At 32.7% G+C, this 18,456-nt stretch overlaps 3 protein-coding genes across 3 annotated transcripts; all 3 read right to left on the reverse strand.

Annotated features, from left to right (window-relative positions):
• Positions 1 to 229: 229 nt before the first annotated feature.
• Positions 230 to 3,157, reverse strand: LOC123922583 (protein FAR1-RELATED SEQUENCE 5-like). Its single transcript, XM_045975284.1, has 2 exons — positions 2,252 to 3,157; positions 230 to 1,803 (listed from the first exon to the last, which is right to left on the reverse strand). The coding sequence occupies exons 1-2, from the start codon at positions 3,135 to 3,137 to the stop codon at positions 230 to 232; spliced, it is 2,460 nt and encodes an 819-aa protein (XP_045831240.1). The 5' UTR covers positions 3,138 to 3,157.
• A 1,469-nt stretch (positions 3,158 to 4,626) lies between these two features.
• LOC123920710 (plasmodesmata-located protein 7-like) lies at positions 4,627 to 5,751 on the reverse strand. Its single transcript, XM_045973016.1, has one exon. The coding sequence runs from the start codon at positions 5,646 to 5,648 to the stop codon at positions 4,896 to 4,898; it is 753 nt and encodes a 250-aa protein (XP_045828972.1). The 5' UTR covers positions 5,649 to 5,751; the 3' UTR covers positions 4,627 to 4,895.
• Positions 5,752 to 11,751: 6,000 nt separating this feature from the next.
• LOC123920711 (nudix hydrolase 18, mitochondrial-like) lies at positions 11,752 to 14,449 on the reverse strand. Its single transcript, XM_045973017.1, has 5 exons — positions 13,989 to 14,449; positions 13,532 to 13,643; positions 13,182 to 13,265; positions 12,729 to 12,857; positions 11,752 to 12,109 (listed from the first exon to the last, which is right to left on the reverse strand). The coding sequence occupies exons 1-5, from the start codon at positions 14,084 to 14,086 to the stop codon at positions 11,969 to 11,971; spliced, it is 564 nt and encodes a 187-aa protein (XP_045828973.1). The 5' UTR covers positions 14,087 to 14,449; the 3' UTR covers positions 11,752 to 11,968.
• Between the last annotated feature and the right edge of the window lie 4,007 nt (positions 14,450 to 18,456).

Consider the following 18,456-nt stretch of genomic DNA (forward strand, 5'->3'; position numbering starts at 1 on the left):
TTTCCAATAAAATATAGTCGATGGTTATTGAAACCATTTAGCAATAACAATGGTTTCGCTGTATAATATTGGGGAACCATTTGATGTACTTAATGGTTTCAGTGTAGTTAAAATATAGACGATGGTTATTATAATACCAACAAAAAAACATGAAATGACCAAGTACGATTAATACAAGTCTAATGCTTCTGTAACAAAGTCTAATACAAAATTATAACATGTAAAAATATCAATCAGCAGACTCTTTCCCCTTTAAATCCTCAGCCCCTCTCTGTTTTCTCTTCCGGTGTATAAGGAATTTCTGGTGTTCTCTAGCCAATTCATAATCACTTTTAAGTCGTTTCTTTGATCTAATTGGATTTGGTCTTTTTTTGAACTTTGGACCAGTCGACTTTTGAGCATCAGATGCTTCACTGACAGCTGTTGTATTGCAAGACTTAGATGGCGTAACGGAAGATGACTTAGGTGGCGTCACGGAAGATTGAACTGTATGAATACCTTTCGAATTAAGCAACTCCTCTGCCTTTCTCCCAGCTTCAAGAACACCATTAAGAAAAATTTGAGAAGCCTCAGGATCTGCACAAACACGTGTACAAAGGTTAACTGTAACAGCACAAATTTGTTGATATCGTTGTGCTTGAGTCGCGCCTTCAGTGGCAACATTGATAGTAGATTTAACAGACTGACGCACATCTCTACACCAACGCTTTAACACATATTCTGCAGGTATTGTCTTCAAACCATGATATTGCACAGAACCACCTAAAAACTCCAATATTTTGAAAATATGTCGACACAAGAAACCCCTGTTCTCAAACATACGGCATGTGCAGCTAATACGTTTGGCCCTAATATCAATTGTCACAAGCCGTTCATCAAGTCGATCATGCTTTTCAAAGTTTGGGGAAAGGTTTTCAGCAACTTCTTCATCCAAAACATCACGGTTTGAAGGCCCATCATTACAAGCATCATCATAATTAACACCATCTACTTCCTCAGGTTCATCAACATGTACAATTGTAAAAACTTTGAAAACCTTATCAATTGCAGAAACTTGGGGTGTGACCTCTTCATAAAAGTATTTGAAAGAAAAATCATACTGCCTATGAATGAATGCAAAGCAAGTTGGGGTGTATTTGTTTACAACTGACCGCATCAGTTGACTGTTGGGATAATTGTTTTTTGCTCTAGTGTTTGCAGCCTTAAAGTCTAACTCAGTATGATTATCCCTCATTCTCTGGACCATAATATTAAAATGATTGAAGAATATAACAAGTGAATGATCAGGCTGCAGAAAATGACGGAGAAAGGCATTGAAGGACTCACTTAATTGAGTTGTTTTCAAACCAGCAGTAAAATGATTTTTGACCCAAGCTGAAGACCAATGCATACGATTCCTGTAAGTTTGAACAAGCCACTTAAAGTCTGCAGTTGGCCTTCCATCAAAACAGGTTTTCATCATCTGATCCCAATTGTAATCAAAATCTGATTCAGTCTCAACATGTGAAATCAAAATATTCAACTCATCAAAAAAAGCACTATTTGCACGAGACCCGAGATTCTTCTTTGCATTCTCTGCCATATGCCATGAGCAAAGTCCATGAAAAACACCTTCAAAAATATTTGGAACTGACTTCAACAATGCAGTCGCCTGATCCGTGTATATCGATTGTGGTTTTTTATTGGACATACATTTCAAAAATGTTGTAAACAACCAGTCAAAAGTTGCTGCAGTCTTGTCATACAACAGGGCAGCGCCAAATAACACACTTGTACGATGATTGTCAAAGCCCATGAATGCAGCTGAAACGTAAAAATGAACCAAATCAGAAAAAAAAAAAAAGCATATATCAAAGTTACAGTATAGCAAAACCATTAGAGTGGTCAAATGGTTTAAACATGTTATACAATGAAACCATAACTGTGGCTAAATGGTTTACCAATGACCTACATTAGAAATTATAAGAAATATATAAGAAAAACACCTCTGATAACATCACAAGACTACAAATCTCATAAGGTACAAATTTGGTTAGATGAAAACAATGATGGAACTACTATTCATATGTTATTCTGCTAGAAACCATTAGAGTGGTCAAATGGTTTAAACATGTTATACAATAAAACCATAACTGTGGCTAAATGGTTTCAATAAGTTCAAATTACCTATACTATTCATGGCAACACAGTGCATAACATAATGATATCAAACCAGTAATTTCAAAACCTGATAGAAGTTCAAAAAACTAACCTAAAGGGCGATACTGATTATTGGTTCGGTAAGTTGTATCAAAGCTTATAACATCACCAAATAAGGCATAATCAAGCTGCATAATCCCATCTGCCCAAAAAATACTAGCTATATCTTCCGCAGCATCAACTTGAATATCATAATAAAAGGATGGTTTCGACAAAGCTTCATTTCTAAAAAAATCTTGAATCACGGTTGCCTCACCAACTAGCATCTCTTTTTGCCGATTTGTCATCAGATAATTCTTTAAATCTGAAAATCGAAAAGGCAAGTTATCTGTTCCTCCAACTCCCTGACCCATGACTTCATAAGAAGTTCTCATCGACATCCCGGCTTTCGAATTTATTACAGCAAGCTGTCCTTGCACTTCATTGACTTGTCTGAATGATCTCAAGTAACATCCATGTTCCGGTTTATGTAACGGATGACAATGGGGCACATCCCATTTGTATATCTTAAAGACATTCAGAGTTTCATCCAACTTCAAAAATATGGCAGCTGTACAACCAACCCTTTCCTCAGGTTTTTCTTTTACTTTCTCAAATTCAACCACAACCGGACTCTCTGATTTTGGCTTGTTCTTCGGATCAAGCAAACTTCCTTTCTTGTAACCTTGTTTGTTACATCCATATCGTAGATAGTGTATTTTATCAGTTCGCTGATTCTGTGAATTGTTTCTTGATTTCAACAAAATCCGAATTGAAAACCCACTTTTAAGTGCATAATCACCATAAAATTTTTCAACCTCTTCAACCGATTTAAAAGCAAGATACTCCCAAGTTTCTTTTTTAGTAGGAGAGTAGCATTGCAAACTATCAGCAAGTGTGTCTGAACTATCAACAACAGGCATTTGGGCAATTCCAGATGAAGTTGATGTCAAATCCATTGAAAACAGAAACAATACCCTATAAACGACAATCATTTAACATTAAATTAACCACTGAAAACACCAAGCAAAGTAACATGCATGCAATAGTATACTTAAAATACCATTTACATACACAAGCGTTGTTCTTTAAACCATTGAACAGTCTTAATGGTTGTACTGTTGCACATCTGGAAACCATTTAACAATAATAATGGTTGCATTTAATTTAAAGCAGATGACAATAATGATGATGATGCTGATAATGATACATTAGAATTAATCCACTAATATGAAGACATACAACCCAAAAATTCATCAACATTACAATTAATTGAATAATAGTAATATGCATCACCAATGACTAAAGCAGCAGTTCATTGCCCTGTATAGAAGCTTGCAAACATAGAGAATGTGATACCATACTCTAGTTACATGATTAAGCAGCAGTTTATGCTAAAAAATACACTAATTACATGATTAATAATTCAGTTACCATACTCTAGTTATACTGAATTCATTTATTTAAATGGTTTCAATGTGTTGTCTCCTGAAACCATTACTAGTGCAAAAATGGCTTATCAATGGCCTCCATGCAAAAATTGTTAAAAACATAAATCCATCAGAAAAAAACACCCTCCCTCTGATAAAATCAGCAGACTAGCAATTTCTTAAACACCCAAACTAGTGATTCTTGTACCTCTTCATGCAAATCAATAAATAACCACAACCATTCACAGATTTAACAAATACTGAAAAACACATAATAATCAAAATCAGTAGAAAAAAAGCTCATGAAACAACCTCCAAATCAAATGTGATCACTGTGATTTGAACTGTGTTTGAAGTAATGTTGCCGGCGATGTCGATTAATGATGAAATCGATTTCGGTGATGATGATTTCAGCGAATCATGGAATAGGTGACCGTGATGATGATTTGGATGATGATGATTCCGGCGAATGATGCAATCGGTGACAGAGATGATGATTCCGGCGGCAGAGATCGTCGGAGAAGGTTTGATAAGCTCGTGTGAAAATCGTTTGAAGAATTCCGTTAATTTTGGTGACGGAATCCGTTAGCTCCTGTGAAAGAGTGTGATTATTACACGTGTCACGTAATCTGAAGGCTGAGGTTCAATTCCTTTGACAGGCTGAGATTGTAACACGTGTAAAAATGACATCTGGTGGTTGTCCTTTACTTATGCACCGTGCATAAGTATCAGGTTTATGTATAATAACTTCAGCCCAGGTAATCTATACAATATATTATCTTGATTCAAAAAGGACTTGAACTCATAATTAACATTAATATTGATTCAAATTTTTTCATCAATTTTCTTAACAATATAGTATTTTTTTATTTTAATTTAAATTTAAAAAATACAATACCATAATATGTAATATTTTCACTAGTATAATTATAAAAAGATAAATATTTTTTCATTTTTCTTAAAAAACTTCTACGAATATGCTTAAATAAATAAAACATTGATACAAATCACCAAAAAAAAGTAAAAATAAAACATTGATACTTATTATTTTTGAATGAAAAATCCACCACATCCTTCAAGGCAATAGTTTACAATTTTGCATGGAAAGGTTCAATTCAAACTAAAGAAAAAAAAAATCATAACATAAAGTAAAAGTTAAAGAAAACATATGGCTTGAAATTTTGCATCTTACAGTTCATAAATGAAAAAAAAAAAGTTGACCTTAAACAAATTTACAATCCAAATTATTAAGCCACAACACCACCTATATATCTTCACTCCTTTTGATTAAAAAAGAAGTAGAAGCAGCAACGGTAACATGAGAAAGAACCCGCGATGGGCCTTACCATGGGCCCCACCCGTAGAATATCTCGCATAACATTTACCCAAAAACAAATCTCCGTAATCCGCAGTCCCACAATCGCTTTTCAACCGTCCGATCGCTTCCGCGATACAATCCTGACACTCCCCAAAACTAAGATCCCCAGTACACTGGGCCACACCATGAACCATACCCGACCCACCAACCCTAAAAGGCCCACCTAAGCCCACAAGCCCACCAAGCACAGCATCTCTCGAGCCCATAGCTTCTGGATTATAGCCCACCGAAGGCCCACACTTTTTCAACAAAACATTCTTATCCTCCACACCCAAAAAAGTAGCATTATCATACTTCACCAAACAACCATCAAGCTGAACCGTGCCTCCGCACGTGTCGCGACACATGTCTCCTGCGCGAGTGACAGCATGTGCGACACAAGAAGCACAATCTGGCATGGCGAGGTCGCCGCGACATTGGTAGAGGCCGTAGATTATGTCTTGTTGGGTGGACCCCAGTACGGTGAAGTTGTTGTAAGATGAGTATGTTGCTGAGTTGACTAGGGAAGTGAGGAGTGAATTGAGGTTTGACTCATATGGTGTGTTTGGTGTGTACATTTGTTGTGCGCAACCACCGTATAGGAAGAGGTTTGTGGTTGATGATTCTGAAAGAAAAAGGGTCATAGAAAATAGAAGGATTTTGAAGAGAAATGTTTTCATCATTTTGTTTCGTTGAGTATATGCAATATGTTACATATGCATGGAAAATTTCTATGATTTGCTTAGAATGAAAACTTTGAATTATGAGGCAAGACCTATGAGAATGGTCATGAAGTTGGTTTAAATAAGCGAATTCTTTGTGTTTAAAAAAGTGGAAAAGTTTATCTTTATTCATTTTAGAGTTGTGGGGTCTATATTAACTTTTTTTTATTGGTTAAGTTGATCATTCATCATTGTGCTATTTTTTTTTTATAATTTTTTATTTAATATAATTTCGTTATCAACAATGAATTGGTTAAAGTCACATAAGACTCGAGTCTCTTAAATAATTGATAAGAGATTTTACAATCTACTTTAAAAAAAAATATTACAATCTTGCGTGTATGAAAAAAATTTGAACGGTGGAAGTATTTTTTTTTTCTCCCTCTTTTTTTATATTTGGCAGTGTTTTATTTTCTAATAGAAATTATTGGAACAATAATGAGTACTTTTGAGTCTCAGCAACCACCGAGAAATTTCTGTAATTGAGGCAAATATATAAAGCATACTAGCTATAGTTAATTCTAAATTTCACACCGAAAATAATTTTAGATCAAGAAACATTGAAATATAATTTATATAATTGAAGTGTAATAACCAAAATGTTTATTAGTTGCTTCCTAGCTAAACATTAACAACACCGAGTAATATAGGGTCCCTGATCAAGAATCGTTTCTTACGAAAATCAATTTCGAATTCTTATGAACAAGTTGTTTATGACGGAAATTTATTAACCAGTAAAATCTAATTACATAATGACTTTTTACGCTACGATCCGATCTTACTTACTATCTCCTCTTACTTCTTTGGTCGAGCTACAACTACATTTCTAGAACGGTCCGGTCCAGTTCAGATCTTTCTTTCACCTGAATGGCTTCACATTATTATGTGTTACTTCCTTGATGCTTAGTGATATTTTTGTTTCATCAAATGTCAAATTATATGTTAATTGTCAAATATTTTTTCCAATGTACATTTTAATTAATTATCTCTGTGTAATACATATTGTACTTTATTATGTACACGTGATTTCAAATTAAACAATTGTATTTCAGTATTTATCTATGACTGGTCTATGTGGAGTATGGACTATGGATTAATAGCTAAGTAAAGGTGACGCTGAAAAATGAAAGGAGTTTTGCACTTTTTCGATTGAAGACACTAAATAACAACTGTAACATCGCACTAAACATATATATACACCGTCCTCAATCTCATCATTTTTACTTTAGTTAAATTGTATGGAATATTCATGCGAGTGTTGCCGTATCTATTGTAGAAATAGAATTCACCTCTAAATAGATGTTTTTATTTTAAGAAACCAAATAATATATTAAAAAATTTCTAAGCATAAGGTGTGCCTAAAAGAAAAACAAAGTTGTTATAGAATAAAGAGAATATAGAAACAAGTCGTCACAAAGACTCATATTCCAAATAAATAGATGAATTTGTCTTCCAAAGATTCAAGTCATAACAGAAGTCCTTTCGTTTTGCCTCCACAAAATATAAATCATGATAGTATTAATCAACTTGTCGATAGAAGACTCTTTTTGTCTAAAGTCTAAACACCTTCTTTCTTTCCGGATGAACCTAACAATGGCTAACAAAAAAAGAGAATATGAGCTCCAAAGAATTGAGTAGCAAAAGAGATTGCATTATTGGGAAGAATACACTGCACACCTAACCAAGTGATGATACCTCTCTAAATTAATGTAGAAAAGTCACACTTCAAGAATAAGTTATTCAAATCTTCATTATCTCTACAAATCTTGGGAGATAGATTACCTATAAAGAAGTGATTCATTATGTAAGCATCCACATAGAGAAAGATTAGTCTTCATAGGTAATCAATCTCCCAACATTCTCCACGTAAAAAGAGAATTTTCAACGGACGAGCTTGTTCCAAATAAGATTACAATGACTCGACAACTCCCTTGGCTCCATATGAGTCAATAAATGGTACACCCCACTTACAGAGTATCTAGAACCTACTTTAGCCATGCACTCCCAAGTATCTGACTTATTTTGCTGCAAAACAATATTAGCTAAAACATTCCTACACTTTACCAACAACTCCTCTCCAAACAAGGTCCTCTTTGTTCCAACCCAACTGATACATATCCGCCGCCCTCCTTATCTAGACTAAAATAAAAAAGTTTACCAAATTTCTCAATCAATACTACCCCCTCTAACAAAAAACCCGACGCAAATAGAGTGTGCTCTCATCCCCAATCTTCCAAAATTTACATCATTCCCATTTTGAATATGAACGATGTCTATTCACCAATTTGAAGCTCTCTATTCCCACCACTATCTACTTGCCATTCCTACTTTCATACTTAGCCACCAACACCTTACATCAAAGACCCATGGGGTCCATCAACAACCTTCTACACCACTTACCTAGTAGTGATAGATTAAACTCCCTCATCCTACGAATTCCCAAACCTCTTCTCTCCTGATCAAGATAAACTTTATTCCACTTAATCTAGTTAATTTTCCTAGATTTCTCATTCCCACCCAAAAAAAATTCTTTAAAGATTGACTCAATTAAATAAATTATACATGTTGGAGCCTTGAAGAAGGAAAAAAAATATATCGGAATTGACGACAAAATAGATTGAAACATTACCAATCGCCCTTCCATCGATAGATTATGAATTTTCCAAATAGACAGATTACTTCAAAAAAATTCATCCAAAGGGGTCCAAAAAGAATGTCTATGAACACTACCAATAGAGGTGGGAATAGGCTAGGCCGAGCTAGGCTTTGCCAAGCCTGAGTCTGGCCTGTCAAAAAATCGAAGGTCTGAGTCTGGCCTGTGGCCTATCATAGGCTTAAATTCTAGGCCTGAGCCTGACCTTTTGAAAGTCTGATGTGGCCTGTTAGCCTGTTTAAAAGCCTATTTCATATGAACATATTTAAATAAATAATTATATTTATTTTGAAGTGGCTTGTTAGCCTGTTAGTCTGATGTGGCCTGTTAGCCTGTTTAAAAGCCTATTTCATATGAACTAATAAAATAATGTTCCATTTGATATTTTAGAGAATTTGACTATATATGTCATCATATTTCAATTCTAGTTTATAATAATACATTTATATATGTTAAAAACTAATGTAGATTAATAAACTTAAATTACTTAAAAAGTTAATAGATTTATAATTTAATCAAAGTATAAATTTTAATATATAAATAATAATCGTAATAAAAATATTATTCATGTTAACTTAAATAGGCCGGCCTAGTAGGCCTCAAAGGCTTTTTTAATGGCCTGCGGCCTGGCCTTTTTAGCTAAATAGGCTTATAAAAAAGCATTGGCCTGCTCTATTTAAAGAAATAGGCTGGCTTGGCCAGAGCCTATGTCTCGGTAACCCAAGATACAAGAAAAGAATTCTCCCAATTTCACAGTTGAGAACAACATCTGCATCAACCAACAAAAGATTTACCCAACAAGCTCTTGTGAAAGTCCACCTTCAAATCCGAAATAAGTTCAAAATACAGATATTTTCCCTACTTTTTTCACATAAAATTAAAGTATCATCAGCAAACTGCAAACGAGAAACATTACATGCCGACTCCACCATATTACCAACATGGTAACCCTTAAACAAACCAGTATTGACATAAGCATTGATAATCACTTTTAGTATTGACATAAGCATTGAGCATCACTTTCAGTTTTTGTTCATTGGACCGCTTAATCTGGTTCGGAGAACAGTTCTGACATCAAGTGGTTTCAACCCCTTTCGATCGAATTTGGGGAGGATCGAACGGTTATCCCCCTACAAAATGTGTATTATGGAAGATTTATGCTCTTACTCTTGTATACTCTTGAACATCATAAAAATGGTTCTTTGTTGTAGAAGATTTATACTCGAACTCTTATAAAAAATAAGTATATTTTTTATTCATGTTCTCTTGCTCTTGATTCTTTGAGTAGTTTCTATATTTTATAAGATTTCACAACATGTTTCTTCTTTAATTATAACTAGACCCTTACCCGTGCGGTGCACGGGTGTTATTTGTTGTTTATAATATAACGTCAAATAAAAAATTTAAATAATTGAAGGAGAAATGACCTATAGTTGAAACTTGAAATAAAAAAAAAAACACCGTGAACAATACTTTTTTTTAGGCAAGGACATACATAGTTCATAAGTTGTTTTTTTGGTACAAACATAGTTCTTCAAGTTCTTCCAACTTTGTAACCAAAAATCAAATAAACAAATCAATTATTAAGCATAAACAATGTCAATTGCTTGGAGAAACACAATTATAATATAAATCCCGTATACATATAGATCAAGTATAAATTAAAATCAATATATATATATATATATATATATATATATATATATATATATATATATATATATATTATATATAATGCAAACATAAAAAAGTATAAATAAATAAATAAAACAATACACTATTTAATATATATTCCCGTAATAGAAACCCAAAATAAATTGTAGCATATATAAAGGCAATTGCATAATAGTAGTATTACATTATAAATATATAACCAATCACACCAAATCCTACTTCCATGATGTTAGCAACATCTACCTGACAAAAATTAAAATAAAGTATTTGTTAGATCAACCAATGTAAATTAGTATATCTACAAAACAAAAGATTTTATAGATATTCAAAGCATATGAATTAAACATACTGCTGCAAATATGTTGAATGCAAGAAATTAAGGGAGGAAACAAAAATAGTTAAAATGATGAACTATTACCTAATACCATGTGCAAGCACGTTAAAAAGGAACAAAATGAAAAAATAAGAAGAATGAAGAAGTGAATGTGAATGGAAGATAAAAAAAAAAACATAGGTAAAGAAGAAAATCAATTCTTTCCAAATGACTCGGGTGATGGAAAAAATTGAAAAAGAAACAAAGAAATAGAAAAGTATTTACAATGTCCACCGAAAAGATATGAAATTAAATTTGTACAACTTTTCATTGTTTCAAAAAAAACTTTTTATTGGAAACCATTAGATTTCTTGGTAATTAAATTGGGCATGAAAAGGATAATGGTGTATGAATAGAAATGAAATGAAATGGCATATGAATGCTTGAGATTAATTAAATGTGGCATGTGACAAATCATTAGAAATAACGTGGCATGTGGCTAAATCAATAAAAATTAATTACAAATTTACAATTGTTAATTTTTTTATTATTTATTTTTTAAAGAAAATGATTTAAAAGCTATGATTGATTAATACAATTAGGGTTAGAATTAATGGTAGGAGAAATATTTAGGATTTATATATATAGATTAGGCATTTGGTTAATGACATTCTCATAGGACGAATCATTTGGGAGAACCCGAGTTCGATTCTTGGTGGAAACAATTTTTGGTCATACTTTACTTACCTCGCGACCGAACTTTGAATTATCGAGACCCCTTCCTATGAGAACTAGAGGGTTAATGCCAAAAAAGGAAAGAATCAGGCATCTAGTATTCGTGTATCAATGGTGGTTTTGTCTCTCGTAAAGCACCAGGGCCGGTCTCTCGTAAGCTGCAGGAGTTTGTCATTTGGAACCTGCATTAAATTCTATAAATTTAGATATTTGGTTTTAGAGTTTGTCACCGTGATGTGACACTTTTTTCTCCTCCAAGGGCAGAAGTTTTTATCGAGGCTCGTCACCTAGTTTAAATATATTGTGATTACGTTTAAGGATATTAATGTGTCTCCACTATAAATAGCCGAACAATGCTAATTTTTGGCCGGTGGTACTAATGTGTTTGCCAATAAATACTCAATTTTATAAAATAGCTTATAAAGTCACAATTTTCATTGGTGTGAACTTATAAAATTCCATAAAATCTAATTTATATTGTATAAGCTCCGAAAAAAGCTGGGTCAAACAAACCCTTAAATGTAGTTTTACTCCCCTATTTTGATTGAATCGGAATTTTACCCTCCTTATTTTAAAATCCGGATTTTTAACCCTTCTATTATATAATTCTTTCAATTTTCCCCCTCTATATATAATATTTAACTCATATTTTATTATACATATAAGCGATGTGGAACTCTAGTGATAAATACACGCTTAACAAAGTGTTATTATGAGGTAAAATATTATGAGGATACATGATGGGGGATGAATAGTTTACTTCAATGTAATCTACCACCTTTTATTATATGCATATTTTATTTTATAATAATCCTAACATTTTGTACAAATTATTCTTCATGCTGAGCACTATCTATGCATCAATCTCCAGGAAACTACCTTGTTTTACAAGTCAGATTTGGCGTCTCATGTGCAGTGTACAGAACCTAATACTACTATTTGATTTTCATAATCAAATTTCTGACCCTTGAGACGATTTACTAGTCTCTCTAATGCTTCTTTCATCCACCACTGTTGACAAACTTCCCTTGCTTCTGAAACGTTCATCTATATCCAACATAGAAAAATCAAACATTTTCTCAATGATCATATATCATTTGGTAGAAGTAATTAACAAGATAAAAAAAATGAAGAAAAAGACAAATATATTCAAACTATCTTAGTGGTCCATATGCATGTTTTTTTCTTAAAAAGTTTAAATATATGTTTAGTCCAGCGTACGTATATATCTTTTTAATTTGACAAATTTTTAATGATTTTAGTCTCTCTTATTTTTCTTCATTTGAATACCTAAAAAATAAAAATCCTTTTGGTTCTTGTCATTTATTGGACACCCGATATCGAGCCCGAGTTCATTTTCTGGTGAGAGAATATTTTTTGGCTATGTTTTTACTTCGTGGCCGAACTCTGAATTAATGCAATATTTACGTAATATAAAATTGTTGTCGTATTTAGTATTATTTACGTAATATAAAGACTATTTTATCCTTGTGAATCTAACTCGGTTAGTTGAGATATCGCATTATATAGCAGAAATTTGGATTTGAATTCGGACACTCCACTTATTCACTTTAAGGTGAAATTTTTAACCACTAAATAATAACGGTAATTAACATAACGCGGTATATAATATGGTGCTATCGTTATTACTACTAATTTTACTTACCCATGTTCTTTGACGAACACTTTGCTCTGGCCAGATCTCTAGTTGCTCTTGAACAAGCAGAGGGAACATATAGCCTTCATACAAAGAACCATGTCTTTTACCCTTGAACCTCCACTTACCCAATTTACCCTGCATCATACAAAAAAAAAAAAATAATTCAACTTCAATGTTAAATTTACAATTATAAAAAACATCAATGTTAAATTTAATTAGATTACTTATAAAATTAATTGGTTTATTATTCTAACTTCTAAGACCAAAAAAAAAAAAAAGAGTAAGTAGTCTCGACACATAGTGTCTTCTTCCATTCTTACTAAAAATTTCTCAACACTTGTGATGGTAGACTTATAGTTGATCTCAATAAAAATGACTGTTTACTGGGAAAAAAAGTAGTGAAAGAATCGTCTCTAAATTAATCACTAAATAGATTTTTTTAGTAATGGCGAGCATCACCTCTACAATGCCTCTTACTCCTGCTTCCTCCATTGTTTCTCGCGACGCTGCCTCCTTTTTTGATTCGTCAATTTCCCACCCTCCCTAGTGTTTATTAAAACATTAAACACAAACGAGGTAAAGAAAAACATATAATTCTACAATATATTTTATTTCGTTACCATTTTAGAGATTGAAATGTAAAAAAACGTAAAAATTGATTTAACGACCAATTTACAAATATTGTTAAACAATTTGTTGTTCATGTATAGTGTGACAAACATTTCAAATCAGCCACGATACATTGTTTAACAATATTTGCAAATCAAAATAAATGAAATGTCAAAATATTCAATTTGATATAGGCTTACCTTAGGGAATAGCATCCTTTTACCTTTCTTAGAAGTAATAACCAAAACTTCTAATTCTTCATTTGCTCCTACAGAAGTTTGGTCACCAATTTTGTATCTGTATGGTATACACCTGCACAAAGTTATTGATTAAGGTTCATTAACCATTGGAAACCCTTCTATATCACGTGAATAGTTTTTTAATTAAACAATTATATGCATCATTTTCCCACCTAATAGAGGCAGCTCTTGTGCTCTTTTTAAAGCTCAACAAAAATGTTTATATTATTAATAAAAATTGGCTAACAAATTATATATACTAATAAGTTATCGTAAATATAAGTTATCGTAAATATAGTTCAGTTTTTAAAGATATTATGTATTAATTAGAGAGCAGAGTTGGAATTCTGGTATACCCTATTTATTCTTGTAAAAAGATGAAATTCTAACTACTAAAATTCGAAGTGAAGAGACAAACCCGACTACTTGACGACGACCTTTCCGGTAGCGTTGCAACTCCCTACCAGTGCGAGAAACCAATGCAACAAGGCTTTCCTGGGATACCAAGGATGTCATAGCTAATTTTGTTTTATTTTTGGCCTGAGAATATTTTGAAAAGAACAGAGAGAGGGAGAGGGAGGGAGGGAGAGAGAGAGAGAGAGAGAGAGAGAGAGAGAGAGAGAGAGAGAGAGAGAGAGAGAGAGAGAGAGAGAGAGAGAATATGATAGAATGGGGAAATCGATGGTATTAATAATGGAATTTGGGTAATGTTAGTTAAGGATAAAGGGCAGGCAGGGACAAAATGAGAAGGGCTAAAATATTGACTTGCCTTTTTGGGAGAGAGGATAAATTATGGGTATACTGCAATTACGTAAGTGGTTTGAAGAATTTGTTAAAGGAAAATGATAAATATAGGGAAGGATTTTTCCAAGAATTCATCATGATAGTGTAATTTAACCACATAATACCACACCTACCTGTATTTACCAAATCTGGGATTTATGTAAAAAAAAAACTGCTTTGCCATTGTGTTGTATATAAAAATATGTCATACATCAATTAACGGTTTGTATATTCTTTTATATGCCGTTAATTTTTATGTGTCGTAATAGCATATCAAATGATTTTTGATTTGTCTGAAATTTTACACAAATGATCTATATAATATAAATTTTCAATCCAACGGTGGATTTTATAAAATTTATATATATATATATATAGGGTGGGTGGGGGGGGGGGGTGGGGTGGGGTGTGTGTGTGTGTGTCTTGTTAATTATTAAATTTGTTTCTTGTTAATTATTAAATTTGTTTCATAAGCTTCGTTCAGTTGACAGGGACATTGCATTATATGTGTAGGGTGTTGGAGTTCGAATCACGGTCATCTCAATTATTCATCTTAAGGGTAAAATTTCTAGCCATTAAATTAATTGACAAAAAAAATATTAAATTTAATTTTACGTCTTCAGAAAAAGAACGCACATTTTATTGTATACAAATGGGCGGTGTCTACGCTGCACCGCTTGGTTAAGTGGTGCACAGTGCACAAGTTATGAATAATACAATATAACGAATACGAATTTTACAAAATCCACCGTTGGATTGAAACGTTATATCATATAGATTTTTCATAAAAAAATTAAAAATCACTTGATATGTTAGATTGATTATTTCATGTTTAGAATATTATCATAAGAATTTTCAGAAAAAAGAATAGCATAAAATTTGATTTCTAGATCTATACTTTTGTTACTTTTATTTTGAGTTTCTGAATTTTTTTTTTTAAAATTTAATCATTCCAAAAATTTGAAATTTTTTGTGGAGAAGCTTTTTATAATATTTTAAATATATCTATAAAAAAATATTCAAAAAAATATTTTGACTAAATAGCGAAGACTAAAATTGTCTGCAGAATAATGTTGTAGGGACTACAAAAAGTGTTAAATTTTTTGGTTATAATATTATCGATACAAATTTTTTACCATTGTTTATTGGTGACTAATATCCGCCGGAGAACCTGTGTAGCACATAAAATGGATTCTCTTCCACCTCCCTCGCTGATTATTTTTTCTCCTACGCAAGAGTCATCAAAGATCAAATTTATGACCAATTGCATAAGGTCTCAAATTTTTACCATCCGAACTAATTTATTGTTGATAAAAATATACTAATTTTGTTAAGGGAACAAAAACCAAATTAAACTTAGTCATTTTGTCGGGACTACAAATATATTCAACTTTTTAAAAAAATTTATGATATAAGTTGGATTGTATGGAAGTTTAAAACTCTAGAAGTCATATGGAGTCCTCTTGTGTTGCCATCTTCAGAAACAATTCGGCAAATAAGATAAGTTGTTTTGCTCAAAACACTAGCCTCGATTTTGCATTCCATGCTGAGTTTTGTGGAGCAATGTATGCAATTGAGATTGAGCACAGATTAAATTGGCATAATTTGTGGATAGAAACAGATTCCATTCTTGTGGTTAAAGCCTTAGGAACATGTGGTCCAAGTACTGCAACAGCTTGAGATTGAGTCTGCAACAGCTTGAATTAGTCTGCAACAGCTTGAATTAGTCTGTTTTGTTCCATGTTAATGCGAGAATTAGTCTGTTTCACCAATAATTTAACTACATTCTCGCATATGTAGCCAAGTGAGTTCGTTTAATTCCTTCAATATTGCATGAAGCCTTTTTTTTTCTCTTTCTTTTCTTTGGCTGCACTTCTCGTGTATGAACAAGATCACATCTTTTGTAACATAAACCCACCTCTTCATTTCATTAAAATTAGTTCTTTTCAAATCAGTCCAGATGAATGCTACCTCGACAGAAATTAGCAATTTAGGGTTAAATCAATAAAATGTTAAATCCTTAAGATTGCATGAAGCCTTTTTTTTTTTTTTTTCCAGTATACTCATAAAAAACCAATGTCATTTCACATAATCCTCAATGAATATGAGTAAATAATTATAACATGAACTAACCAACTCATTGAGAACATTTCTCTCTATATATGATGCCAACAAAAATAGGATCTTCGTACTATGATCATGAACAAGCAGAAGTATAATATGTTTAAAATCAACAAAAATGCTTGAACCACTTGAAGAAATGAATTATGGAAATCAAGTTGCCATCTTTACAATATTCAACCATATATTAATTTAAGTAATTCAACAAATATTATAGAGAATAAATTAAAATAGAGTTCATAGGAACTTATCTCTTGTGGGTATAGTAGTTTGATGTCATTCGCATAATAAACAACCACATAATCATAAACCTGCAAAATAATGAACCGTGATACAATACCTGAGGCGTGCTGATCGCACTGTCCTTAAGGATTTATCCGCCTCATAAGCGCAAATCTCACAGGATTCAACATGTCCTTCCTGGATATGAATCATATCCGAGGTGACAGAACTAACAAGATATTATTAGACACCGGTAATGTAATCCAGGAAGATAACACTCCAAATTTGACAAGGAAAAGGAAAAATATTTTCTCTATTTTAATTGTGGGGTTTTGGTCGAACATATTAAGGAATAAGGCATTAGCATTAAAAAGACTACAAAGGCATTCCGGGCCGACTACAATACAAGTCATGAGCAATAGCGAAGCCGGATAGGTTTTTTTTATTTATGTCGAAAGCCCCAAAACTAGCTATCTTATAGCAGACAACTCAATATTCTAGGCAGCCTGATAATCCTCTTCTGGCTCAAGTACGTCAGGTGGTATTACGCTACTGCTTTATCCCCAGATGTTTCCATCGAGGATTTTTTCCAAGTAAGAGCGCCTCGCCTTGGTCGGCGAGAAGAAAGATAGAAAAAAAGAAGGTATGAAATCCTTAGCTCCACCACGTGTTAAGCATACGAGAATTGAGACTGCTACCAGCAAAACATGAAGAGATGAGCACTTTGCTTTAATCGTTACATATATCATTATATATCATCCTTATGTTTTGCATTGTAAAACCACAAAGTTTTATTAATCAGGATTTATTGGTTTTGATAAACACATAAGTAACTGTAACGTATATCTTGACCATGTAATCAAACACATTTAACAAATTATCAATTAATAATAATAACATTAATTGATTCTTTTACATAAAATAATTTTAAAAATAAATTATATGGACAAAATGTACAACATCATGAACCGCTAATTTTAGGGGAAATAGTCATTTTAGTCTCTGAATGTACAATTCGTTGTCATTATGGTCCCTGACTGAAGAAAAAATACAAAATAGTCTCCGACTCTACAATCCGTTAGTCACTTTAGTCCCTGACGTTTAAAATGACCGTTAACCTTACAAAAAAAGGCTGATGTGACATTTTTTTGGGGACACATGGCACGTTGACTAGGCATTAGTTGGACATGTGGCCTGATGATATGGCGAGGGACCAAAACGACAATACGAGGGTCATTTTCGTCCCTCGCCATATCATTAGACTATTTGTCCAACTAATGCCTAGTCAACGTGCCACGTGTCCCCAAAAATGTCACATCAGCTTTTTTGTAAAGTTAACTGTCATTTTTAACGTCAGGGACTAAAGTGACTAACGGATTGTAGAATCGGGGACTATTTTGTATTTTTTCTTCAGTCGGGGACCAAAATGACAGCGAGTTGCACATTCAGGGACTAAAATGACTGTTTCCCCCTAATTTTTGTTTACTTTGACACCAAATTTTTAATTTTTTTTTTTTTTTTTTTGGATTTTAGACATTTTACTTAGGACTTAGCACATCCAGGGACTTTTTTCTTTTTTTTTAAAAAAATAATATAGAGATTAAAACCAAAAAACATGTACATACAAGGACAAATGTAATATTTAATTCTTTTTATCTAAGAAATCTATTTCGTACCAAAAAAAAAGAAAACCAACTAGAGGTTTGCAATAAAAAAAAAAAAAAAACAACTAGAGGAAACCTATGTTTGCAATAGATTGA

This window comes from Trifolium pratense, linkage group LG4 (assembly GCF_020283565.1).
Source record: "Trifolium pratense cultivar HEN17-A07 linkage group LG4, ARS_RC_1.1, whole genome shotgun sequence".
Lineage (NCBI taxonomy): Eukaryota > Viridiplantae > Streptophyta > Magnoliopsida > Fabales > Fabaceae > Trifolium > Trifolium pratense.